The 27878-nt window shown below is 40.5% G+C and overlaps 1 protein-coding gene across 1 annotated transcript; it reads right to left on the reverse strand.

Moving 5' to 3' along the window:
* Positions 1–3154: 3154 nt before the first annotated feature.
* IL21 (interleukin 21) lies at positions 3155–10660 on the reverse strand. Its single transcript, XM_088452293.1, has 5 exons — positions 10529–10660; positions 10400–10435; positions 5712–5846; positions 3648–3725; positions 3155–3310 (listed from the first exon to the last, which is right to left on the reverse strand). The coding sequence occupies exons 1-5, from the start codon at positions 10658–10660 to the stop codon at positions 3155–3157; spliced, it is 537 nt and encodes a 178-aa protein (XP_088308419.1).
* Between the last annotated feature and the right edge of the window lie 17218 nt (positions 10661–27878).

Raw genomic sequence — 27878 nt, forward strand, 5'->3', positions numbered from 1 at the left:
ATCTGAGGGATACTTTTAATATTTGTAGGTATCCCCCAAAAACGGGTGTTTTCTGGGAATATACCCCAAATATGTAATGATAAATTGGCCTCTAATCCTGTTTAGCAGGCCCATCTCTTACATGAGGACAGACAAGACCCCTTCTTAAGACAACACAATCCAGGGCAGCAGAGATAAGGCTCTCAGACAAATCTGTGCTATTACCTTCAATTCTCTGTAATTGCAGACTGCTCTAACTCCAATCTTGCTGTCATTCACTATTGGCCCTGATTCAGGAATGGACAAAGTGTTGATTTTTGGGCGCAAATGGATGATTTTTTTAGTTTGTGCATGCGTCAGATTCTCAGTGTCACAGCCCGCGACTGCGTCTTCTTTTGCAGTTGCACTGGCACCAGCAGCCATGTTCTGACAGACATTCTGACCAACCACAGGCCTGCTCTGTCGGATGGTGTAACTGATGTGTGTCCAGTGGTGCTGATTTTGCAAAGTGACTGATTTAAGTCTAGGCCAGTGAGCGTCTCTGTACGAATCCCATCCACCATGGCATTAGCATAAAGTTGCAGTTTAAGAAGATGCAGTCATGGCTGCATTACCATCCACCTCTGTATTTCTCCCTTTGGGTCTGATTCTGAGTTGTACGCTATGCCAATGTTTTCGCAGTTGAGCAATTATCGGCTGTCTGCGCATGTGTCTGGGTCGCGACCATTTGGGGACAGTGTCACATCCTGCATCTGCGATCCTGTATGCAGTAAACATGGCACCAGTCTCTCATTTCCCATAGCCATTCTGAGCAACCATAGAGTTACCATAGAGTTACTCAGGACAGCTAACAATGAATAATCTGCGACTGATTCTGCATCTTTGTACACAGACGCATACATTTGCAAATCCGCAGGTGGGCGTCTCAATACATATCCTGGCGGCTGCAATATTTGCATATTTCTGCACCATAAGACTCTGAACCTGATCCTACAGTACATTCCTAATACAGTGTTTGCAAGAGACAGGTCATGTTGAGCCAAAACAAAAAATAAATCACGCCTGAGAATAGACTTTGTTTAATGAGTTATCAAAAAAAAAAAAAAAGTCACAAAACAACACAATTAAATAAATACATTTGCTAGTTCTCAGTGGTGCATAGACACGTTTAAAATGTCAGTAATTACCATTTATAAATAAATACAAACTTCTATATTTCCACTTACTAACCTCCATAGGAGGAAGAGCAAACTGTATTTGAGACTTTCCCCTACAATATAAAAGAACTTTAACAAAAATGTCTCTCAAATACATACAAACTCGGTTGTGAAGGAAAGAGACCAAACAAAATGTTAACTGGTTAACAACAGATATGTCATAATTTACACCTTTGCTAATCTTTATAAGAACCCAAGTTCCCAGCAATGATTAGCTCTGTATAACGATATGTGCAGTTTAAATCTGCAATTTTATTATGCAAATTTATAAATATTTAAAATGGTCATTTTGTTACAATATGTGAGGCTAATGCTTTTCTTAGCCCATTAATTCTTATATATCTGCTGTACCTTACTATTTTTATAATATGATCACAACATATGCTATACAGGGTTCACCTTGCAGATATGGAGAACATTTATATGGACTGCAATTAATGCACTGTACACAAAAATACAAAGTAAGACTAAGTTACAAAGAAAGCAGAGTTCTAACAAGCTTGAACTATAATATCAACATAAAATAAATTAGATTAAATAATTTAAATATTTTAAGAAAACATAAATATGTCAGTGTTTTCTACAAAATTGGAAACATTGTTACCAGATACTGGAGAATAATAATATTAATAAATAAATAATAAATAAATTAGTCACAAATTAGGAAATGGTGAAATTATGAAGGCACATTTGAATATTTAGCAACAAAAACAGATTGAGGGGCTGATTCAGAGTGGGAGCAAAGCAAAGGGAGCTATTATTGCCACTGGGCATACCATTTTGCAAAGGAAGGATGCAAATACATGTTTAGTTTTGTTTTTATCATTTGCACGCAGGGTAAATACTAACTGCTTTTGCATGTAGCCCACACATACTGGACAGCTTTATTTTTACAGTGTAGTTTAGAGATCGGCTAGAATTTGTTCCTCCCAACTGTAAATATGTCAGCAAATTTTAAATCAGCACCACCTGCAATGCAAGATGGTTTTGGTAAGGTGCAAATTTGGTTCTTTTTTTTGCTTTGCTCCAAACTCTAAGGGGTATATTTACTAAAGTGAGAGTTTTTAGAAGTGTAGATATTGCCCATAGCAAACAATCAGATTCTACTTAACATTTATCTAGTACCTTCTAGAAGATAATAGCTATAATCTGATTGGTTGGCAATTCCAGTTCTAAAAACAAACACTTTAGTAAATCTACTCCATAATCTCCTAAATCTTCTATGCCAATAATCAGAACATTATTTGTGGTGTGCCCAACCATGCAGAGTAGATTATACTATACTTACTTTAAAATATGTGACTAAAAAAATGTTTCTGGATTTAAGTTAAAATATTTTTTTCTTCTTTTTCTTCTTCTACTGTAGGTAATAACTGTTTTATTATGTGCCACCAATTAAGATTTAAGTGGGTCAATATCCGAGAGGATCCAATACCCCAATTTTAGCACTTCTACATGCTGTATTAAAATATATAAATATATATATCTTTAGAATTAATTTATTATGTCTCACTTTGTCAACATTATCCCCATTTATGACATTATTAATTCTGTACTATGTTATAAAAGCCTGCAAATAATGACTATACCTGAAATGAGATGCAATTGGTTCTGTAATTGCTTTGTTTGGCTAGATTCAGAATGGGTAGAAAGAACAATACAATGCTTCTGATCAATTCGAATTGTTTGAATACAATAATATATTAAAGCGTGTTCACTTTTAAATTACATTTTTCAATAATCTCTAGTCTGAAAGACTGTAATCATTGTAAAAATAAATATATTTAAAATATGTATTGATCATACATACTTTAAATATTATAGTGTTATAGGACTACATATATTCCTTATATACATGTATTGTACAAGACTGTATCCTGCCACATCTGTACAGCTTGTGAGGATAATTCCTTCCATGTCTGCCGGCAGCAAAGCTCTCGCCTTTAGGCTGCCAGCTTTTAGCCATTACTGATCGTGGTCTCTGTAGAGTCTACAAGCAGGATTCGGAACAAGTAATAGGCTAGTAGTGAGAAGTACAGCATACGTTGATGCTGTCCATGTTTTCTATGGAATACATTTACTGGAAACTTAGTGGTGTTGATGGATTCTGGAGACTACAAAAGTATTGTGGAAATAGCTCATGGTGAAAGGGCTAGACAGCAGTATGGTGGGTAACGTTTAGCAGTTCCTGAAGGCCTAAATTGGACAGCATAGTGACTTCAGTACACATAAGAAATTCCCTGTTACACATGGAAGGACTTTTGCAGAATGGCTGGCGGCAGACACTGGAGGATGGAGAGAGCTCTTTTTTCGTCTGGAATATTTATGCTTTCTGAGTTATAATCTGTGAATAAAAGAGAAGACTTATTACCAACTGACATTGTGAATGATATACCATGAACAGTAGACAATGCAACTTTATATTTGAAAATAATATCCTGGTAGATGTACCTGCTGCAAAAGCATCTCCATATCTTTCATGAATTTCTTCGGTCTGTGTGTGGTGTAATTAGAACAGGGAATACAGCCCTTGAAGTCAAAGGAACAATAATTATTTGATTGCTTGCTAAATTAAACATTTTACTAAAATAATTGCAAAGTATTATTATCAGGGTAAAAAAATTGCTATGTTAACAGTAAAGATGTGCCGGTTTGGGAGAACCGACAACAACTGAATTTAGGGTTACTGAGTCCTGGTCCAGAACTCGGATTTAAAAAACGAAATTGGGCTTTCGAATGCATGTAAACAGGTCAAAATTACATTATTTTAGCTGTTTTTAATTTATTTTAAAAAAATACAGATCCAAAACTAATACACTTGACGGTGGTTTTGCAAAACCAAAATCAAAACATGAAGATGAATCCAGATCCAAAACCATCTCTAGTTAATACGCTAAAATATGAATGATCTGTAATAGCTAAATGATACATCTCTTGTAATGAAATTCTCCCAGGTATTTCCTAGTATAATCACAGATGTATGGAATGTACCAAGTTCACTTCTAACAGGGTTTAAGTTCACATTGCAATTTCATTTGGATGAAAACAAAGTCTGATGATATTCTAGGATATATACTCCCGAGCAGTTGTGCATTCACTATGGTACTGTTCATTGTACTGTACTGGAAAGTGGAAGCAGCTTTAGTCAATCTGTACAGTACTCACTACACTTTTTTCAAATGTTGAACAGATTATTAGAAATTGTACAACCCAATACAGTGGCTACATATAATATATATAAACCTTATAGTAATGAATTGATCTCTATTCTGAGATCTACTTAAGGTGAACAAGGGGCAAGGCAAAGTAACACAAGCCAATGTACAGCCGCCTTTTTTATGTACCTTAAGGCGTCAAAAAGAGAGAGACTTGATATTTGAAGTAATCCAATACAAGTGTGACTGAAAATTTTAATTTAAACTTCCTCCTGGAGCCGTAAATACATAAACGTGAAATATATTTCTATTGTGAAATATTCTTCTGCATATTTATATTTTTGGCAAAAAAAAATGTATCCTGTAGTGTAAGACAAGAATTATCATGCCTGTGGTATTGTATCATCAATTACACTATATGTGTGACTGATGATAAAAGGACACCTTTAGGAGCATTGATCACCTACACTACACTACAGTAAAGGCAGCCATTGTGTGACCTAAATGAAACGGAAAAGTATATATAACAGCCCCAGTAGTATTAGGCACCTGGGAACCATGAAATGACTCATGGACTGTTTTCAATGTAGACAATAGTGGTCTCAATGTACTTTGGTCATTCAATGCTTCCTAGTGAAAATAGACAGGTTTAATTCTGTAAATATTGTCTCAGCCAGCAAAATGGCTTCTCTACTGTACATGACAGATGCACTTTTTAAAAAAAAACACTTTTATTTGAGAAATCACAATGAATAACAGAGACCATAACATTCACAATCTTGTTGACTTAGAAAAATAACAAAATATAAAGTCACTTTCGTATACAGAAAAAACAAAAACTGTACGATTCATTTTAAGGTGTAACACAATTATTATTAAGGCCAAAATGGGTACCAAAATACATAGCATTGAGGCAGGCCTTATAAAGAAGAAAATAAACAAAATAGAAGTCAAAAAGGGAAGAAGGAAAAGAGAAAAAGAAAAAAAGAAATATAAGAAAAATAAAAAAAGGAGGAGATCTCTGGGGTGAGACTGTAAGTCGAAACGCATATAAAATTAAATATAATTTGCTGTTACAGGGCATAAGGGGAAGAGGCAGACTGATAAGCTAAGCATGGGCTCCAAATTTTGTCGAAAGATTTAGATGAGTGGTTAATAATACTAGTCATATACTCCATGCGATAAATGTGCCAAACACAATGACAGATGCATTTTAAGAATTTATTTGTTATATATATATATATATATATATATATATATATTTGTTTATGGAGTATGAGCTTTTTTTTTATCACATATTCTAATACCAATATAGACATGTTATTATTATAACTATTTTGTGTGACAAAAAGAATCTCACCTTTTGCTCTAATGGTTTGCTCAGCTTCAGTTTTTTAACCAACTTAAAAAAACCTGCTTTTTTTTGTCCATTTGCTGCGTGTAAGTCGGGAACTTGCCATCTAAAACATGTTAAAGCAGAGCCCAGACACTCGGTCTAAAAGTCAGAAAAACAAACACTAGCTTTAGATATATGTTAAAAAACAGCAACACATTATGTTATAAAAAAAAAAAAAGAAAAGTAGATTCCTGTGGGGCCTATGTATTAATAATCGCGGAACTGTGCAGTGAAAGATGCATGCGCACAGCGTCAGCTTCCGGGACTGGCTGGCGGCTGTGAGAGAGCCCCCATAGACAAACAGTAGTTTACACCATCTGAAGATGGTGTAAACTACCAGGGGTTACACTCCGAAAAGCTTCCCTTTTTGGAGTTTAGTACATAGGGGGCAGATTGGAGTCCCCATTGATAATAATGGGGACTGCGATCTGAAGTGCTAATTAGCCTATAGCAGGAGATTTCTGTGAAATCTCCTGCAATGTGCCATTAGTACATAGGATGGATACATAAAAATGTGCAGAAACTTCAATTTCTGCATAATTTTATGTAAAAAATGGCTTGATACATAGGCCCCTATGTCTGTTGCGTTGTTTAATTTTATACAAGTATATAGCAAATTTCAACTTAAAAATGTTGTATTTGTGTTTTGTTAGCAGTTTCCCCTATAGTGGTTAGAATATACTTCATAGAATAACTGTGTAATGACCAACTGGCCCAATGCTGCAACAAATATTGCCCTACAAATGAGACAAAATAGTGCTGTATGTAATAATTACCATATGTAACCATATGTTATTAAACTACACATCTATTCTACTGATTGCACATTACGTAAAAAAATCAATCTATTAGAGTATAAATGTACAGCTTATATGTCTATTGCTTATTGTAACTGGTAAATCACCTTTCCTTTACATGAGTGTGTTGTCTGTAACAGCATGTTAAGCTGAATGATCGCATTTCCTGTTTTAGTTTTCTACAGCAGGTGGAACTAATGTAGTTTTACTACTGAACTAACTAACTAGAGAAAGGGGCTTCATTTACTGTGTCTGACATCATGGCTATGACTTTCTTCTAGTCACACTATGTGGAAAGAGCAGTGAAACTACAGTACCTGAAAGAGTGAGCAAAAAGTCCTAGCAAACCATAAAACGTGCTAACCACAACAGTTCCACAGTAGTGTTTGTCTCTTCCAGTTTTATGTATAGAAACAAGCACAATCGGAAACATCACTGAGAGGTGAACTCCAAAACTCTGCTGGGGAAGTGTATCTTACATGCTTTCTGCTTGACTCTATTAAGTTTAGTTAGCACATCAAATTAACAGAAGTTAATGCACTTTCATGTGGTCAGAAGGACATCATGAATAAAACTACAAGACCCAAAACTAAAATCCTAATTTCTACATAAGTTGTGTGCCTAATATGTATCATTCCTGGGTAAGGCTCATTTCAGTACCATTTACAATAGAAATACCTAAAAATTGATTGTTTATTATGTAGTTACCTGTAATGGATCACTATATTATTTTTACATGTTATTATAGGGCACAGACTAAGGGGCCTATGTATCAAAGCTGGGAGAAATATAAAATTGTGAGAGATAAAGTATTAACCAATCAGCTTCCAATTTACATTTTGCAGGCTGTGTTTAAAAAATGATATTTAGGAGCTGATTGGTTGGTAATTTATTTGTTACAATTTTATCTCTCTCCCAGCTTTGATAAATACCACCATTGTAGCATAACTCCACTCAAAAATGAAAAAGTAATATTAGTTGCAGGTCATGATGTTAAGATAGCATGTGGTGGAACCATCAATAGTCCAGTGTTACATTCTCTTGAACCGTCAGAGTTCCTGAACACTGCGAACAAACAGCGATTTTGTCAATGCATGAAAAGTTGAAAGAGAAGGCATGGATAAAATTGCTGCGTGTTCCATCAGACCAGCAGAGGAAGCTGTTAGGCCCTGAATCCTTCAAAAGGTCCAGACTTATGGGATTTAGGAAAATGGCGCACAACAGGCAATAAACACTCCATGTTTTATATTAAATGAGTGAACTTTAAACAATATTAAAAGTTTTGTGTGGAGTTGCCGTAAAAAAAGCAACAAAATAGAAAACACTTTAATGCATCTGCTACAAAAAGATCCAGCATATAATGTCTATTTGTGTTTCATTGTAATTGTTATTCAGACTTCTCTCACTATGTTTTGAGGCAAATTTTGACAGGTGGACTTGCGTAGTAATTTCCTTTGCATTCTCTGGGGAAAATGGGTGCTAAAAAAGTGTAAAACTCCTTTCAAACCACAAGTTTTGTTTCATGAGATTATTTTACAGTAATTGAGATGGAAAGTATGTGCATCATGGTATATATTTCCATTAGAACAGCAAATATCTACCTGATTTGCAAAGACAGCATACTATTTACCAAGGTTTATGCTTATTTATTTATTATCTTTTCCTAGCAAGATATAAGCATTGTCAGACTTCCCAGGGCTGACTGACAGAAGAGACTGGTTGAATAATGCCCCATTTCGGCAGTTTCTAGGATCCACCCTTTCTAGCCTATACCTTTCTCACTTGATTTACAAAAATGATCTCTTTAATAAAAGCAACTATCTATTGTATCATGTATCACAATACTGTACATTGTTGTTAGTGGACACATTTGTCTTGACAATTTTCTTAGTAATACATATAGATATTTTTATGGGTGTATAATACACAGTGCCTCTGTCTTAATGCTGACAGTTATGACAATTTAAGCAATTCAAGTCCAGTGAATAACCTGAAATGTTACAAAGGTAAGTTGTAAACTACTAGAGGTTAAACATTTAATTAATGTAAGTTTCATTATTATAAAAAGAGGGCTTTTTTCGGAGCACAAGTAAGGGGTTTAAGAACTTACAGCTGTGCTGCTACAAGGTAAAACATGCCTGTCTGGTACTGTACAGTATAAAACACTGCAAGTGGACTACTGGAGACTGGGATAATATCTTATGGACCGAGTGATCAAAATTTGAAATCTTTGGTTCATCATGCAGGGTTTTTGTACATCATCGAGTAGGTGAAAGGATGGTTCCTCAGTGTGTGGGGCTTATTTACTATGCAGCGGCTTGTAGAAGCCACCACTTCCCGACGTGTTTAAAACCAAAATTTAAAAGGGCAATGCTGTTTTACAGCAAAATACCCATTTTATTTGCTAAGCCATCACTTTGTGCATTATGGCGACTTACAAGTCAACACTAATAATTCTAGTAGGGTACTATGCAACATGACCCCCGTCCACCTTGTACAAAATGCTCTGCTCCTGGGTTGCAGTCACCAGTGTAGAGACACCGTTCTCATTAATTAACTACTGTAGTTCAATACAGGTGACGGCAAACACAAATGAAGTGGTAAGTGTAGTAGCAGAGCATTCTGTACCTTGTGGAAGGGGTCATGTTGGTTTGTCTGTAGCAATTGCAGTGTAGAGTATTTTACTTTAATTTAAAATGAACACTGGGCCTTTCAATAATAAACAAACAGTATTTCATTAATCTAATTATTACAAATATCCTGTGTATATTACTATACATCATGAATTTCTACACTGAGAAGTGCCTCAGCAGCTAATCAGCATGTTTAGTCATGAAACATATTACTACCTGACTTAGTTTCATGCTCTGCGGTTAATGTAAGCCTCTGACATCCTATTTGAATATGTTCACTCTGACTTTTTGAAACAAAAAAAGAATGTACTTGTCCTTATGATTGGTGTTTGTGGTTCTGTTTGCTGCATGTGTGCTGCTAGAAAACTGTATTACTCATTACACACCTCTCTTTTGTTTGTGATCATTTTAGGCACTAATAAAATTAAAGTGCTCTCTTACAGTGGCACATTTTTCTCCTGTGGGCAAAGTCTGTGACTGAACTTTTTAATGAATTATAGTTTGTAAAGGTAAGTTATGGGGCCTGTTGTTAAATATAGACTAGTGTTTTGTTCTTGTCTGTTTGGAAGAGAATGTAACTTACTCTCTTATCACTTCCATAGTCTTTAATCTTTGGCAATTGCATTTCTCTGAAATTGTACATTTTGTAGTGTTAAGAAAACATAGCTTTAGTGGATTTTAGTAAAATAAGTTTGCGGCTTATTGTTCTTGAAAATTATTCTTGAAAAGTGTAACTTCTCAACAGGCGGACAATGACCTTTCACTTACTCTAATTATAATTCATTTTTACCAGTGAAGGTGGGTGTGAGCTTCTCCCTGTGGGGTAAATTTACTAAAGTTAGAGCTTTTAGAAGTGGAGATGTTACCCATAGCAACCAATCAGTTTATAGCTATTATCTTCTAGAAGGTGCTAGTTAAATGTTCAGTAGAATCTGATTGGTTGCTATGGGCAATATCTCCATTTCTAAAAACTCTCAGTTTAGTAAATTTACCCCCATGGCTCACTCGTTAGCAGTTGTGTTTGCTCCTGAAAAATGAAATACATATTCTAAACATTATCTTTCAAGCTTATGGAATATTATAGAATATTGTATACTTCAATGATGGAGCACATTTGTTACAGGTCAACCTGCAAATTTTGATATGCAATATATATAGTAATATGAATGTAGAGAAATAAGAATAATTTACCAACAAAAGTTTATGTTTACACATAGCTTACCTTTATATCCGTTGGCACATGAAAAGAATGTGGGTGCTAGATAGATAAAGAGAAAGTGGCGTTAGATTTGGATTGCCCATACAAACATAACAGTCAGAGTTATTTTGATATCTTTAAATGTATACTTACAGTATTATTCATATGTTTAAGGATCGCTGTGGCAACTTTGTGCAATTCCTTACAGCGATTAGCATTTAAATCTGCATATAAGAGAGCAGCTAATGCCAGAAGACACATACAGCACAGTAACAATTTCCCCATTGTCTTTGAATATAGCTCTGTTGCTCACTGTATCCTAATCTTTGAATGATTGAAGATTGACAACTTACCAATTTATTTGTTATTGCCAAAACTACAGATCCCACCCATTTCTCGTGGAAAGCTTTGCTGAATGGATGAATGAGTAATCATTTTTCTTTTCCGCTGGCTAGGTGTACGTCTGTTGCTATATGGGGGTGGTAGGAGGGGATAGGTGTCAGTGAGAATCTGCCTATTGGCCAAGGAAAAATAATACTGCTTGTAGATTCCAACACATAATGCAAGCAAAGAAAGTCACCTGACTCAAGAACATATTATTTCTAGTGCACATATTTATGTAGACACTTTAAATGATCAAATATTGTAAATGTTGCTATAATTACTGTACTATGGATATTTATTATGTATTAATAAATGACTATTATTATATAATAAAACCGTAGAGAGTTGTGAAGTCAGAACATACTCCTAGGGCCATATCCTATTAGCCGCGATAAGCCGCTTTTTGACGAACAGCGGCTTATTGTGCGAAAACAATACTTATCTATTTGCCATGGTTTTCCACGTGCGAATTCTCCATATACAAAAGTGGCGAAGAGTTTTCACCATCTCAGAGCAAGTGAAAAGATGTGCAAAATCCCTTTTTTTGGCTAAAAAGGTTGGGACTTGGTTCAGAACCCCTTTAGCTCCCCTCCCAGCCTTAATGACTACTTGTAATTTTTGTGGTAAAAGAAAGTGTTGGAAATTGGGTTTACAGTACTAGGATAGGTAATTTTGGGGGTTGTATGGACGTGCCAGGTGTTTTTAGGATTACAGGTGCAAGTGATAGGTATATTTTTGAAATTTTTTTAAAAATGCACTTTTATGACACAAAAATATACTTACACCCATTTTAATGTACCCCCAATTTAAACACAGCATTTATTTTGGGGAAAAAATTATTTTTATAACTTTTTCACTGTTGGAGAAAAATCCTTATACTGTAACAGCCATTTCACACAATTTAAGAGCATATGGTCACTAATTTATTTATTACCAGTTATTTATATAGCGCACACATATTCCACAGCGCTGTACAGAGAATATCTTACCATTCACATCAGTCCCTGCCCCAGTGGAGCTTACAATCTATATTCCCTACCACATGCTCACAAACATACACACTATGGTCAATTTTGTGGGGAGTCAATTAACCTACCAGTATATATTTGGAGTGTGGAAGGAAACCGGAGCAAACCCACACAAGTACAGGGAGAGTATACAAACTCCTCACAGTTAGGGCCGTATTGGGAATTGAACCCATGACCTCAGTGCTGTGAGGCAGTAACGCTAACCATTACACCGTCTGTGCTGCCCACTAACACACTTTTATACTATTCCCCTAGCGTTTGCAAAAGGATTGTGCAAGTAATAGGGACACACATATAGGCGAAAAGTTACATATTCAGGCAAACAGTGCACAAAGTTAAAGCATGCAAAGATGTATAGTTTTCGTGGCTAATAGGAAATGGCCCTCATCCTAATTACATTTTCATAATTTTTGGAATTTATGAAAAAATAATCCCAACCTATAACTAATTATAGTTTTTGTCTTTGTTCTGAAAAAGCTGCCTATACATTGGAGATAAATGCAAGACATTTCTATTGTACAGAGATATGTTAATGATCTACTAACTTATAGGGACTGATATTATTCACATTTTATGAATCATTTCTAAATGTTCTGGTTTAAGTGTTCACAGCATTAAATGAAAGCACAAGGATATTCACATGGATTTATTGAAGAAAACAAAAAATACACAGACAGCAACCATCACGTTTTTTATAAACTTTATCTGGTCCTCAAAGAATAAAAATAACCGTGCATGGAAACATTAAAATAATTGTAAAACTCCCAATATATCAAGCCTATAATTAAAACTTTATTGGAAATATATGATCAAATTTTTTTTTTAATCAAATTATAGTTATTTTCAAAGGAAAATATAACTTTTTGGAGTTTTTATTTTTTTAGTGTACCATGATTTGTGTTTGCAAAAGGAAATCCCTTAAGTGCTGCAGAGAGCTCAACAAATGGGCTTTCCCGTTTGATGACTGTTAGTATAGATTCTGCTACATCATAAGAGGTTTGTAAAGGCCCTTTTATGTCACCCTTTTCTTCCTCCACAGACACTTTCTGCTCTGAGGTGAGTATTACCACTTTGTGATTCATCGAAACCAAAATGACCAATGCTTACAGAGTGGGGCTTGTCATAGGAGGTACTAGAAAGGGATCTCAGACGACATTCCCTGTGGGAGGATGCCACACTGTCAGCAATCACACTGTCCTCATATGTAGGCAAAGAACACAGTATACGGGGGATTCAGAGCACGTGAATTGTGTGTTTAAAACAAATGCCTCTTAACTTTTAAAATAGTAGTTTACTTTTAACTAGGGATGTGCAGGCTCGGATAGGTTCGAGTTTGCACGTGGAGTTCGGATTTTTCCCTCCAAAAAAACGGAACTCAGAACGAGGCAAAACGTCATCTTACATGGACGAACATCATCATTCCTGGTCTTTTGTCCAGGAATGATGATGTTCGTCCATGTAAGATGACGTTTTGCCTCATTCTGAGTTCCGTTTTTTTGGAGGGAAAAATCCGAACTCCACGTGCAAACTCGAACCTATCCGAGCCTGCACATCCCTACTTTTAACCTGACACACTTGGGGTGGAATGTACTAAGCGTCGCTTCCGCGATGCGGTACATCCCCCCTGACTTCGCGTACATACCGCGGTTCATTACCACGGTATGTAGCAAGGATTTCGCAAAGGACAGCTCTCCCGATAAGAGCTGTCATTTACGATGCTGCCGAGCAGAGGGACTTCCGGGTTAAACACCCAGAAGTCGTTCTGCGCATGCGCAGAAGGCCGCAGGCCGTTGGGGCTCATGGGAGGGATCCGATCATATCCCTCCCAGCCAGGAGCATCGCATTAAGAAGCCCATAGGCTTCTATTGGGTAACGCCTCCTGAAGGTGGCGTTAAAACCCCACAAAACTGCATTTACGGGGGTTTTACCGCATTTTTCCGTTTAGTACATCCCACCCTTGCATACTTAGCCAGCGAAATAAGGGTTAAAAAAAACGTGAAAGTAGTGATGAGAAATTTATTAAAGAGGCTGTCCTACCCAGGCCTGTAGAATAAATGCCATGGTTAGTTGAAGTGCTTTGTGTACATGGATCCACAGAAAACTTTTCCTGTGTACAAGTGAATCTCACCCTAAAAGGACGCACTTATGAGATAGTAGCTGCGGTTGGTCCCAAGCTCCCTTACCCACTTAAATAGACCGCAATTTCCCAGGGTTCACTGAGCTCTTGAAAGTACCTACCTCACAAAGTGGAGAGGGGTGTCAAAATGACCAGTTCTCTTTGGAGAAGAAACCACTGAGCAACCAGTGCTGGACAATAATACTTTTACTCCAGATTGGGGTACTCTCCCAAATGATATAGATCTGTGAATCTTTACTCAGGTCCAGCAAAATAAGGCTGCCCTCAAAAATGTTATACCTATCTCGGGTGAGGCCAAGGGCATGCCTAAAACTGCCTTCCCTCTGGTTCCTGAGCCCCTTTCTAGTTTGCTGAGACCTTCGGATGTCCCTTTGGCAGATACATTGTCAGCGGAACTACGAGAAGGAGCAGAGCTCCTGGTCCGCAACAACCGGGATGTGTTTTCTCTTCTGCCAGGGTGCACTACCTTGGTGGAGCGCGACATAAATATACCTGTAGGGGTGGTTATAAAGCAGTGACTGCATCACAATCACGAGGCACTACGTCAAGCAGTCTGGCAAGAGGTGAAGGATATGCTTCAGATTGGGGTCATTGAGGAGTCCAGGAGTGATTGGTCAAGTCCTATTGTCCTAGGGCCTGATTCAGACCCGCTCGCAAGTGCACAGCACTCGCAAGCGGGTCGATGCTCCCCCACTGCGCATGCACTTCCTCCGGTGTGCGAATGTGCAAGCCCCAGTGAGCGACGGCAGCTCCGTCGCTCCGGGACTCACTACAAGACGGGGCGACTGTCGATGTTGATTGACAGCTTGCCCTGCTTTGTAGGTGGGGAGGGGGGTGGCTGCACAAACGCAGGCGTTCCCTTAGGAACTCTTTCCTGCTCTATTAGAGTAGGAGACCCACTCGGGCTTGCGGGAGCCGAGACCCTCCTGCAGAGGCTCGATGCAAACCCGATGGTCACGATAATCACGACCATCGCCAGGCTGCTCGCACTAGCTGTGGGTGGTCACCCACAGCTTTGCCAGCAGCCTGGAGGCTGAAACAAACAAACAAAATATGCCCTGATTCAGAGCGAGCGCTTGCAAACAGCGAGCGCCTCTGAATCAGGCCCTTAGTCCTTAAACCTAAGGGCAATACGTTTCTGTAACAACTTTAGATGTCTGAATCAAGTTTCCCGGTTTGACGCATACCTCGTGTGGACAAACTAGTGGAAAATTTGGTGAGTAGCCGGTATCTTATGAACCTAGACCTCACAAAGGGGTATTGGCAAATTCCCCTAAGAAAGACCGCCAAGGAAAAGACTGCCTTCTTGACACCCGATGGCCTGTATCAATATAAAGTACTTCCTTTTGGCCTTCATGTGGCACCAGCGACATTCCAGTGGTCCATTGATCTCCTACTAAGGCCACACCAGGGCCTATTTAGATGATATACAAAAGATTGGGAACACACACTTGCCCAAAGTCTAAAAAGTGCTGGACAGCTTAAGGCCACATGGGTTTACAGCCAGGTGTACCATCGGACTTTCAGAGGTCAATTACCTCGGGTATGTGATTGGCAAGTGAAACTACAACTACGGAAAGTGGAGGAGGTTATGTCCTGGCAAAGACCCTCCACCAAAAAACAAAAGGAGGACTTTCCTTGGGTGTTGGGCTATTACCACTGTTTCATTCCACATTTCTCCTCCAGAGCTTTTCCATTGACTGAAACCCTTAAGAAGGCTCAGCTGAAAATCATTCTCGTGTCCAAAACAGTTGAGACAGCATGGGAAGATATGAGGATGGCCCTGTGTTCCAATCCGGTCCTACAGGGACCTGATTTCCAGAAACCCTTTGTCCTGCAAACTGATGCCTCCACAACATGCTCAAAGCTGTTTTGTCACAGTCCATTGCAGGTGAGGAGAAGCCGATTCTCTACTTAAGTAGGAAACTGCTGCAACGTGAAAAAAAAGTACGCTATAGTCGAGCTACAGTAGAATGTTTGGCAATAAAATGGGCAGTAGAAGCCCTAAAGTATTATCTCCTTGGAAGAGAGTTTGTTCTAGTCACGGATCACACACCCTTGAGGTGGATGCACCTCAACAAAGAGGTCAAACCCAAGGTTACATGTTGGTTCTTAACCATTCAACAATATAAATTTGTCATATGACATCGGTCTGGAGCTCAACAAAGAAATGCGGACGTATTGTCCCTGAAGTTTAAAAAAGCCGAATGGTGTCGTTCGTCACAAAGGAAGATGTGCGCTTCCCCAAGCTTGGAAAAGCAAAACGGAGGGGGGATGTGTGGTGAGAGGGGTTGCCTCTCACCTCAATTACCCACAGTCCTGTGGGATCAGCTCCCTCCAAGGGAGAGCAAAACAAAGCCTGTCTGCAGCAACAGTTGAGGTTTGGAACTCCTGGTTTTCTGGGTTGCACAGGTCCAGCTGGCAGTCATCACTGGATGACAGGAAGGGTTTAGAACCCTCATCCACCCAGTGTTCTGGGTACTGACGCCGAATAGCGACCAGCGATTAGGCCGGAGTCTCATTAGTGCCAGGGACTTTTCTGAACTAGCTGTGCTAAGGAACATAGCAGATTGTGGCTGCATTCTACCATAGCAGACTGAACACTAGCACTTTGGTGCTGGGTCATTTACTTATAGCTGTATGTCTAATTACTGTGCCTGTTTGTCCAGGCTTCTGTCTGTGTATGTTAAAGTGAAGTGTCTGTTACAATTAAGAGGCAATGTTTCACCATGAACCTGCCTATCGTGTGTCCTATTTACTATGACCCTGTTACAAAATATATATATATATATATATATATATATATATATACACACACACTGTATATACAATGAAAATGTTGATGAATAAGAGCTAATGAAGAGCACAACATAAAATAACATGTATATTAAAACTAAGTAGGTAACTATATATATATAATGTCCGTATAGGTGTACCTGTACCAGAGAGGAGTGGTGTAACAGCGTTGTATTGCAAACGGGGTTACGGAATTTCCCCTATGTGACTTACTGTTTGTAGTTCTTCTGGATAGGGTCTTCTAGCAGTATGCAGTAGTCTGACACATTTCTTGTTGTGCGACCAACATAATAAAGTCCACAGGAACATTCAATTACATAAACTATTTAGGTGGTGTGGCATGTGATAAAGTCCTTAATTTGATAATTTTTGCCCTTTATGTTGAATTATGCAGTTTTTGATGTCTCATGTTTAACAGTTTTACACATGGCACAGTTGCCACATCTGTAAAACCCTTGGCCCTTACAGGATTGTTATTATATTCTAGGGCGCTGTGATCACGATTATTTTTTAGGTTATCAGCTTGACGATAGATGAAACTTGGTTTAGAGGGCAAAACTGAAAATAAAATCTAATCTTTTTGTAAAATATGCCAATGACGTTTAAAAACCTTTTTAACTTGGGTATGGTGACTGCCATATTGCCTAATAAAAGCCCATTCTTTATTGGTTTGTGATTTCTTTGTCTTTGGTAAAAAGCAGATTTCTGTCTGTGTTTAATACTTCAGTTTTAAGAGTTTCAATTACATCTTTATTGTAACATCTAGCAAGAAAATTGTTCTCCATTGTTTGAAGTTGTTGACTGCCAACATTATGGTCAATGCATTTCCTAACCATTTATGAAGGTGTTCGCTCTCTTTTTTAATGTAGCTATTGGTATCTGTAGGGTTCTTAAAACATATTGCTTGAAGCTTATTATTTTCAATATAGATGGTTAGATCAAAGAATGTAGGGCCTGATTCAGAGGTGCTCGCTGTTTGTGAGCGCTCGCTCTGAACCAGGGTGGGGCTTTTTGTTTTTTTTCGGCCCCCAGGCCGCTCACTAAGCTGTGGGTGACCACCCACCACTTTTGCGGGCGGCCTGGCGATGGTCGCGATTATCGTGACCATCGGGCTTGCGAGGAGACCCTGTGGTAGGGTCTCAGCACTCGCAAATCTGAGTGGACTTCCTGCTCTAATAGAGCAGGAAGTCCACCACTAACATCTCGAGTGATGTCAGTAGGGCCACCCACAAACGCCAGGTGTTCCTAAGGGAACACCTGCATTTGTGCAGCTACCCCCCCCTCTCCGCCATCAAAATGGGGCAAGCTGTCAATCAACATCGACAGCCGCCCCATCTTGTAGCGAGACCCATTGCGATGGAGCTGGCAGAGGTGGCACATGTGCAGTCGGGGACCATCGACCCGCTTGCGAGCGTTGTGCGCTTGTGAGCGGGTCTGAAACAGGCCCTTAATCTCTTGCTTGCTGCTGTTAAAGATGAAATTGATAGTGTTTGTATTTAATGTGGAGCAGAAATACTTTAGGTTCTCTTCTGTCCCTTTCCAAAAAAAGAGGACATCGTCGATATAGTGAAACAATGATACCAGTCACCCCCTAATTTGGTTACACCAGATACATGGTCAACCGATACACTATTCCATATTTTGTCAAGAATTGTTCCACCTCTCTGTTCAGATACCTCCATTATCAGATCTAAGAATTTTAAGTCTGTGCCCTATTTGGTTCTCTATGAGTCTCATGTCACACAGTATTCACTAATACACGTTTCTTCTAATGGACCACACATGTTTGAATGTACTATTTCAAGTAATGCTTTACTTCTATTGGTTGACTTCGGAAATGGTTGACGACTTTGTTTTCCAAATATGCAGCTTTCACACACAGGTTTCTCTATGTTAGTCACCAATATTCCTGTGATCATCCCATTCTGCAGCTTTGGAGCACTGTCACATCCGAGGTGACCAAGGCCCTCATTCAGAGCCGCTCGCTAGCGGCCGTACGCTCGTTCCGAGCGATGTTCGCACATCTGCGCATGCGTACAGTTTTAGTACGCATGCGCGAACCAGTCAGTGCGGCCGAAAATCGTTTGTACGCTATATAGCGAGTGCCTGCTATTTTGAGTGACAGAATGAGGCATATGTGGGTGGTAACAGGGGAAGGTGCTTGTAAACGGGGGAGTGGAATTCGAACGCAGGCGTACTTAAAGGTCAAAACGGGCGTTTCAAGGGAGTGCATAATTAATCCAGCAGCGTCATTGACCACGTCACTTGATTTTTTTAAAATCAGAACTGCTCGCAAAATAGCGGTTGAAAAAAGCAACCACAAGAATAGCGAGCAGTTCATGCGCTGTACGATGTACTCGATTAATCTAATAAATAGCGGACATGACGTATGGTGCGAGCGGCCAGGGGGCGTTTTTAACAAATAAACGAGCGTATGTTTTGCTCGCTCATTCAGAATTAGAGGTGTGAACAGACTGCAATTTGCGAACGGATCATTTGAATAGCCACCCCTTGTTTTTGAACGAACGACCGCAAATAGCGAACGGCTCTGAATCAGGCCCCAAATCTTCTATGCCAGCGTTCAAATGACTGTGACTCACTTGTCATCATTGCCATAGCATACTCACTGGTACAGATATTGGTTCAGCAATAGAGAGGAACAGATGCGTATCAGCCGGTGACTTTTCTATCTCATGGTAACAATGCAGGTTCCTGGAACAGCAGATGAAGCAGAGTAATGTTGTGAGTCTCTGGAGCTATGAAGAGGACATCCATCCACCAACTAGTCGCTCATACAAAGTGGCAAGATTGCACTGTGCTTTTGCAGACACACTATTGGCAGCCATCTTCGTTAGGGAACAAGGCTTCCCTAGAGGACCCATGTTGTTGGAGACTGTCCACTCCACCACTATCAATCTAAAAGTAAAATTTATCCCAGCGCAATATAGTTTATCTCAGAGAAATCAAATTTATCTCAGAGGTAAATTCCAATAAATTCCAATATGACTACATGCAGTGTGGGAGAGGGCACCCAGCAAGGGATTGTGTCAGGAGTGTGAATGTTTCTCTATGTTAGTCACCAACATTCCTGTGATCATCCTGTTCTGCAGCTTTTGAGCACTGTCATATCTGAAATTACCAAATCTTCTATGCCAGCATTCAAATGACTGTGTACAGATATTGGTTCAGCAATAGAGAGGAGCAGATGCTTATCAGCCGGTGACTCATGGTAACATAGCAGGTTTCTGGAACAGCAGATGAAGCAGAGTAATGTTGTGGGTTTCTGAAACTAAGAAGAGGACATCCATCCTCCACCATGTTGCTCATACAAAGTGGCAAGATGGCACTGTGCTTTTGCAGATACACTATCGGTAGCCATCTCAGTTAGGGAACAAGGCTTCCCTAGAGGACCCATTTTGCCAGAGACTGTGCAGTAGCACACTCCACCACTAACAATCTAAAAGTAAAATTTATCCCAGCTCAATATAGTTTACCTCAGAGAAATAAAATTTATCTCAGAGGTAAATTCCATTATGCGGTGCGGGAGAGGGCACCTAGCATTTGGTATTATTATTGTAAGGTTTGTGTCAGGAGTATGGAAGTTGCATCAGGTGGAAAGGAGCAGAAATAATTAGTTTGGCCTCAATAGGTTAATGGTGATGGTGGCACCCTAATAGGGTTGACGCCGGGGCCGGATTGGCCATCTGGCACTTCTGGCAAATATTAGAAGGGCAGATGGCCTGTAGGGCCGGTCCGGACTAAAACCTGCCTGAGCAGCTCCGCCTCCCATTGCACTGCTCAGCCAAGATGCTGAGAGATGGGAGCATGCGGCAAGTTCACGCACCATGTGGCAAGGCCACACCACCTTTGCACGAACGCCAGGGCTGATCTGGAGCCCCAGTCCATCCCTGGTTGAAGCTGAGTTTTTACTATAGGGATTTGTTTGTGTTTTTATTACCAATTTGGGGGGTGATTAGGGTTGTAGAAGAATAATGATGGCACATGGTGACCAGTCTTATGCTGTTACAGCAATAATATTTTTGAGCGGAATTGCCAAGAAAGTATAGGGTGAGTCACATGACGCAGCAGACTGATCAGGTGTGAGTGAGTGTTTGGAATGACTTTTTAGAACTGCAACATTACAAAATAATTTCTGGTTCTACAAGTGCCGCAGGGCAGGCTTCCTGGAACCTGTAGTCCCACTGTAACTATATTATTTCTTTCTTTTACACAATTACACACTTCCACAAGGACTGGTTGATTCTCGGGAGGGAGATCCCCATTTTATTTTTGGGGTTCCCACTATCCGAAGACTGACAGTCCTGGGCTGACCAGTTTGGGGTTGGATGAGATTATGGCAGGGGGACCCCACGCTGTATGTCTTCTTGGTACAGTGTAAACCCCTCCTCCCCCCTGGTTCAGCCTCATGCTGGTTACTGAAAATATGAGAGCACACCATGCCATTTCCTCCCCCCCCCCCCCGAATTTCCAGGACCACAGGTAGCTCAGAGGTCCTGGGCTGGTTATACTTTTGTGGGGGGACCATTTTGTTCTGATTTTTAATCCTTTATTTACAGTGTACACACACAAGCACTGCACAAGCTCAGCAAAGTTTATTTAGAATGGGCAAATACGATTGAACTCGTGCATGATACAATACGATCAGTATTACCATTGAATCAAAATAGACAGTCAAACACGGTTATGTGTTTGAGCGTGAAAAACACAAGCAAGTCTGACCACTATGTTTTTTCACGACCAAACATTAATCTTAGTAAATTTACCCCAAGGAGAGCGCACTACAAGCACCAGTATTTCAAAAAAGCTTTGACTAATTTAAGATTTCACTTTTTAAATTATACTATGACCATGATATTTTAATAAATTAAAATAATAATAATACGGTTTCTTTTCTCTTTGTATTGCATTATTCAATGTATTTTTGATACTGTATGCAATTATATAGATTTCTTTAAAATCATAGGTTTAAATACACAAATAAGAACATATCTTACAATAAAGGGCAATTTTCCTCATAAATATGTCCTTTTCTCTATAAATACATTACCATGGTATAAAAATACTTCTCTATTATTCTTCCGTGCATTCCATATAAGTAATGCATTCAAAATATTATAGAAATTACGAAATATAAGGGATATATTCCTAATTCTGTTTTGAAAAAAAATGTTATACAGGAATTCTCTTTCAAATTTTATTTAATGTTCGATGCTATGTAAGGGCTATTAATCTCATTAATTAGCTCTTTTTTCTAGCAGCACTGTTCAGCGGTAACTCACTAAGGTCCTGTAGAAATTGTTGTTGTCAGGAGGGGTCAAAGAGCAAAATAGTTTGTGAACTACTGACCTAGTTCATTCTATAAAATGATAGTTAGAACCTCATTGACTGCTATGAGCAACACCTCTACTTGTCCTCTTTAGATTTTTTGATATATCTCACCCCAAGTGAAAGAGTAACTGACCAGATGACCTCGCTCCACCAAATGATCACAGATTTTTGACACTGATAGAATAAAGGGTAGTTACTCATCCCTGAGTAACCTGAGTGGGCTTACTTCTTCACTAGAGAATCCCTCTCACTCTTCCCACTGCATGGTGGTTGGGTAACTCACTGCCACCACCAGGCTCCTACACCGGCACCTGGAACCACGCATTCCACACAAGCTCCTACCACCAACACCTGGAACCGCCTACTTCTGGGTATGTGTGGACATGCTGCTGCAACATTTCCTGGGTAGTGTTGGCTAATTTCCAGTGATCCCTCACTATGGACCAGTATGAAACATATACATATATTCTTCAGAAGTACAATCCCCTCTGATAGAGGATACACATTCTTTCAGGGCCACATCAGCAATTCCTTACACAATAAAAAACTAAATAAATAATAAAAATGCAGAGTCCATACATTTAAATATATGTCTCTGAATTCTAGAACTGTGCACAGCACATCAAATATGAAATGTTAAAGTGCATTAAAACACTTCCCAACATTTTTACTTACATTCAAAAGAATGTTGCTCTGGTCTCAGCAACCAGCGCTGAGAATTGTCTCCCTTGGTGATGTAGCCCCCAGGTGCTGCTCCAGGATCACAGTTAGCTGCAACAGTTATTACAAATGTATAAGCTACATGATTACATATGTAATCCACCTCAAGCACATATGGTTATTATTTCCTTTTGAATGCACAGCAAAGTGAAAGATTATGCAGTAGGGACCAACTTAGATGCATGACTATTGTCTCCGGCAACAGCAACATAAAATATACTTTGCAGTAGGGCTTCATAATGGATTTGAAAGGTAACTTTAAAATTCTGTAGTATAGTCTGCTGATGATTTAAGTCCCTTTCAAAGAAGCAACAAGCACTTCACCGAGAAAATTCTGATTGGGATCAATAAATTGTCATGATTACACTTAGGAGATGCAACCGTCAATTGACCAGGAGACTTGCTTGCTAATTATTACATGTTTCCAGCAGTATAGCATACTCAGGTGCATGGATGAAATAGTATTAGGAGAGAGACTTGCAGAAATGCAGAAGACTAAATAACAATAGATCAGTAAACCAGAAATGCAAATAGTCCAGGAAACCAGTAATGCAAAAAGTCCAGGAATTAACAGATTTCACTGTCAGAAAATCCAGGACTGCAATGACACGGTTGTACAAGAATGAAAGGCTGTGAGTAAAACTAGACAGGTTTACAGGATCACACACCAGACACTACAGGAACTAAATACTGTGAATAGTGCTTAGCAGGTTCACCAGATAATTCAGGCAATGCAGAGAATCTATGACTTCAAGGTTAAGATCCAGTAAGACAAGAAGTAGCTAGGTGTCGCAACTCTTGGGTAGATAATGGCTGCTAGGCTATACTTTGAGGAAACGATTGGTGAGACCCAGAACTGAGGCGCGGTGTTTAACATGCCGGCGGTATTCACCAGGGACCTCTGCAAGGAGGTTTGGACTTAACTGCGTCTGACACGCAGGTCGCAACCCTCAACCTGGGTTCCCTAGTACAGGTGCAAAGCCGGGTCAGAACAAACGGACAAGATTGTACCAGGGAGTAGACGTATGCAAGTCACAGAGGATAGCCAAGGGTCAAACTGGAATATCAAGCGAAGTACCAGGGAGGAGAAAGGGACTTCCTTATATAGGCAGGGCTTTGAATTAGGCACCTTCAGTGACATCACAATGAAATGTGGTCTGGCCCTCTAAATCTGTTTCAGGTCAGTGCACTTGCCTCCAGGGGAGCCGCTGCCTCTGACCGGCACCGCTGGACCCGGTAAGTGCGTTATGGTGTCTGACACACTGTGATATTACCCCTTCCTCTAGGGTTGGGAGCCAAGCACCCCATAAAAATGGCTTGCCAGAAAACTACTGATGGAATTTCCAAAGAAGTTGAGGTGCATGAATATACAAAGCCTTGACCCAACAGCATTCTTCAGGACAAGGGGGTCATTCAGAGTCAGTCGCAAGCGCTGAGCGCTCGCAACCGACTCAATGTTGCCCCACTGGGCATGCGCACGACGGAGCCGGCTCCGTCGTGCACATGCGCGAGGCCCGGCTAGCGACGGGGCGAGCTTTCGATGGTGAGTGACAGCTCGCCCCATTTGGGAGGCGGGCAGGGGGTGTGCCTGCCCAAACGGAGGCGTTCCCGCTGGAACGCTTGCCGTTTGGGGGCAGCCCCACTGACATCATTGCTGATGTCAGTGGGTAGCTTCCTGCTCGATCAGAGCAGGAAGCTCCCTGGGGCTTACGAGTGCCCAGACCCAACCTTAGGGCCTGGTCGTAAGCCCCGATGGCCTTGACCATCGCGACCATCACTCATGTCGGTCGCTAGAGCTGTGCCCTGATTCAGTGCGACCACTTGCAACTAACGACCGCCTCTGTCCAATATCCCTTCAGCACACCAGGACTTGAACCATACCCCGAGAGATTCTGGGGTCCAAAATTTGCTTCACCTCATATTCCTCATGATGGTACACTGGCATAGCCAAAGGAGAATCGAGAAGAGGGAGTTATGGAAAACGTTCAGTATTTTAAGCGTGCCTGGCAGCCTCAGACGATAAGCCTCGGGTTGGTCACTTGGAGGATCTGAATAGGCCCAATAATCCTGGGAGCAAACTGCATTGAAGGCACCTTCAATCATAGATTTTTGGCTGACAACCAGACTCTATCCCCAGGACTAAGTAAAGGACAGTTTTTCCTCTTCCTGTCCGCATACAATTTGTACTTAGAAGAGGCTTTGCACAAATTCCTCTTACTATTCTCCAAATTTTGAGGAAACGATTCAATGTACTGTGGATCACTGGAAGTGAAACTGACTGGAGGGACGGTAACTCTGGTAACACAGGATGCAGACCGTATTGGATGAATAAGGGAGAGTAATCCAATGCCTCATGGAACAGATTATTGTGTGCAAATTCAGCCCACGGCAACAAAGGTACCCAATCATCTTGATTGGCTGAAACATACAATCGAATAAACTTCTCCAGATCCTGATTCACTCGCTCTGTCTGACCATTGCTTTGAGGATGATAGGCTGATGAAAAACTCAATTTAACTGCAAAGCATTTACATAATGACCTCCAGAATTCTGATGTAAATTGTACCTGCAGTCTGAGACAATGGGCCTGATTCAGAGCCGTTCGCTATTTGCGGTCGTTCGTTCAAAAACAAGGGGTGGCTATTCAAATGATCCGTTCGCAAATTGCAGTCTGTTCACACCTCTAAGTCTGAACGAGCGAGCAAAACATACGCTCGTTTATTTGTTAAAAACGCCCCCTGGCCGCTCGCACCATACGTCATGTCCGCTATTTATTAGATTAATCAAGTACATCGACCAGCGTATGAACTGCTCGCTATTCTTGTGGTTGGTTTTTGCTACCACAATCTTGCGAGCAGTTCTGGCTATAAAATAACCCAGTGACGTGGTCAATGACGCTGCTGTATTAATTATGCACACCCATAAAACGCCCGTTTTGACCTTTAAGCACGCCTGCGTTCTGATCTCCACTCCCCGTTTTCAAGCACCTTCCCCTGTTACCACCCACATACGCCTCATTCTGTCACTCAAAATAGCAGGCATTCGCTATATTTCGAGCACATGAATTTCGGCCGCACTGACTGGTTCGCGCATGCGTATAACGATCCGTACGCATGCGCAGATGTGCGAACATCGCTCGGAACGAGCGTACTGCCGCTAGCGAGTGGCTCTGAATGAGGGCCAATGACCCTTGGGGAACCCATGCAGCCTGAAGATTTCTCTAATGACTGCTTCTGCCAGTTTCGGAGCAGAAGGTAAACCTTTTAATTTGACGAAATGAGCACCCTTGGAAAATCTATTCACCACCACCCAGATGGAATTGAACTCTTGGCAAGATGGTAGATCAGTGACAAAGTCCATGGATATATGGGACCAAGGACGATCAGGCAATGATAGTGGACATAGAGACCCAGAGGGAGGGTGAGGTGGAACCTTGTGTTGTGCACATGTAGTACAAGCTGCCACAAAGTCTTTCACATCATAAAGTATTGTTGGCCACCAATAATTCCTGTGGATTCATTTCAGAGTTTTCCTCAAGCCTATATGACCGGTGAAGTGTGATGGATGAGCCCACTGAAGTTTCTTAGACTGGAGTTTGGATGCTATGAATGTTTTTCCCGGTGGAATCTTGACCTTGTTGGTGACAGTCACAAAGCAAGCAGGGTTCAGAATGGGCTTGTCCTCCCTTACTTCCTCCATGTCAGCAGAACTGAATGCTTGGGGCAGGGCATCGGCTTTGACGTTTTCATTACCCGAGTGGTAGGTAATCACCAGATTGAACCAATCGAAAAATAATGACCACAGTAATTTATGCAGTGAGCTGTTTGAAAGTATGTCAGGTTCTTATGATCGGTATAGACTTTCACCGGAAATTTTGCTCCCTCCAACAATTATCGCCATTCTTGAAGGGCCAGTTTGATGGATTGTAGTTCTTTATCCCTGACAGCATAATTCTTCTCCAGAGCAGAGAACTTGCAAGAGAAGAACCCACAGGAATACTACTTGCCCTCTTCATCCATCTGTGTGACAGCACTGCCCTAGCTCCAACCATAGAGGCATCCACCTACAGGAAAAAAGGTTGGTCACAATTTGGTTGTTTCAGAATGGGTGCTGATAGGAAACACTGCTTTAGAAGGACAAAAGCTTCCACTGCCTAAGGAGGCCACGCTTGAGTGTCTTGACCCTTCTTGGTAAGAGCAGTGATAGGAGTTGCAATGGATAAATTATTCCTGATGAGCTGGTGATAGAAGTTGCAAAAACCCCGGAAGCATTTCAACCCAATTGGACGGGGCCAGTTGACAATAGCGGTAAGCTTTTCTGGATCTGTCCAAAGGCAAGAACCTGAAATAATGTATCCCAGAAATGTCAGTTCCTTTTGCTCGAAGGAACATTTTTTTAGCTGGCAGAAAAGCTGGTTGGTCCGGAGTCGTAACAGTACTGCACATATGTGTTGGCGATGGCTCACTGTATCTTCAGAGACTATCAAGATGTCATCTAGATATACCACAACAAACTTACAGGTCCTGGAAGATATGATTCATGTATGTTTGGAAAACAGCTGGGGCATTGCTTAATTCAAAAGGCATGACTAAATACTCGTAATGACCATCACTAATTTTAAAGGCCGTCTTCCACTCATCCCCAGATCAGATTCTGATTAGATTGTAGGCCCTGTGAAGGTCTATCTTGGTAAAGATATGTGCCCCTTTCAAAGAGCTCAGAGATAAGAGGTAAGGGAAACCAGTCCTTGATGATAATGGCGTTCAGGCCCCATTAATCAATGTCCGTCTCAGATCTCCATCTTTCATTTTAATAAAGAATAGGCCGGCTCCAGCAGGTGAGTTGGACCCACACTCCAATATTCTTGAGTGTATTCTGACACTGCGTGGGACTCAGGAAGTGAGAGAGGTAAGACTCTGTCACGAGGAGGTATTTTCCCAGGTAACAAGTCTATAGCGTAGTCACACTCCCGATGAGCGGGAAGCATCTCAGTGTCCTATTTACCGAATACATCCCTGAAGGACTGGTAAGGAGCTAGAAGTGGAGAGATGACTGAACTCCAAATAGCACAGTGTGGAGGTTTAACAGA

Source organism: Taudactylus pleione, unplaced genomic scaffold (genome assembly GCF_031769625.1).
Source record: "Taudactylus pleione unplaced genomic scaffold, aTauple2 ptg000036l, whole genome shotgun sequence".
NCBI classification, from domain to species: Eukaryota; Metazoa; Chordata; class Amphibia; order Anura; family Myobatrachidae; genus Taudactylus; species Taudactylus pleione.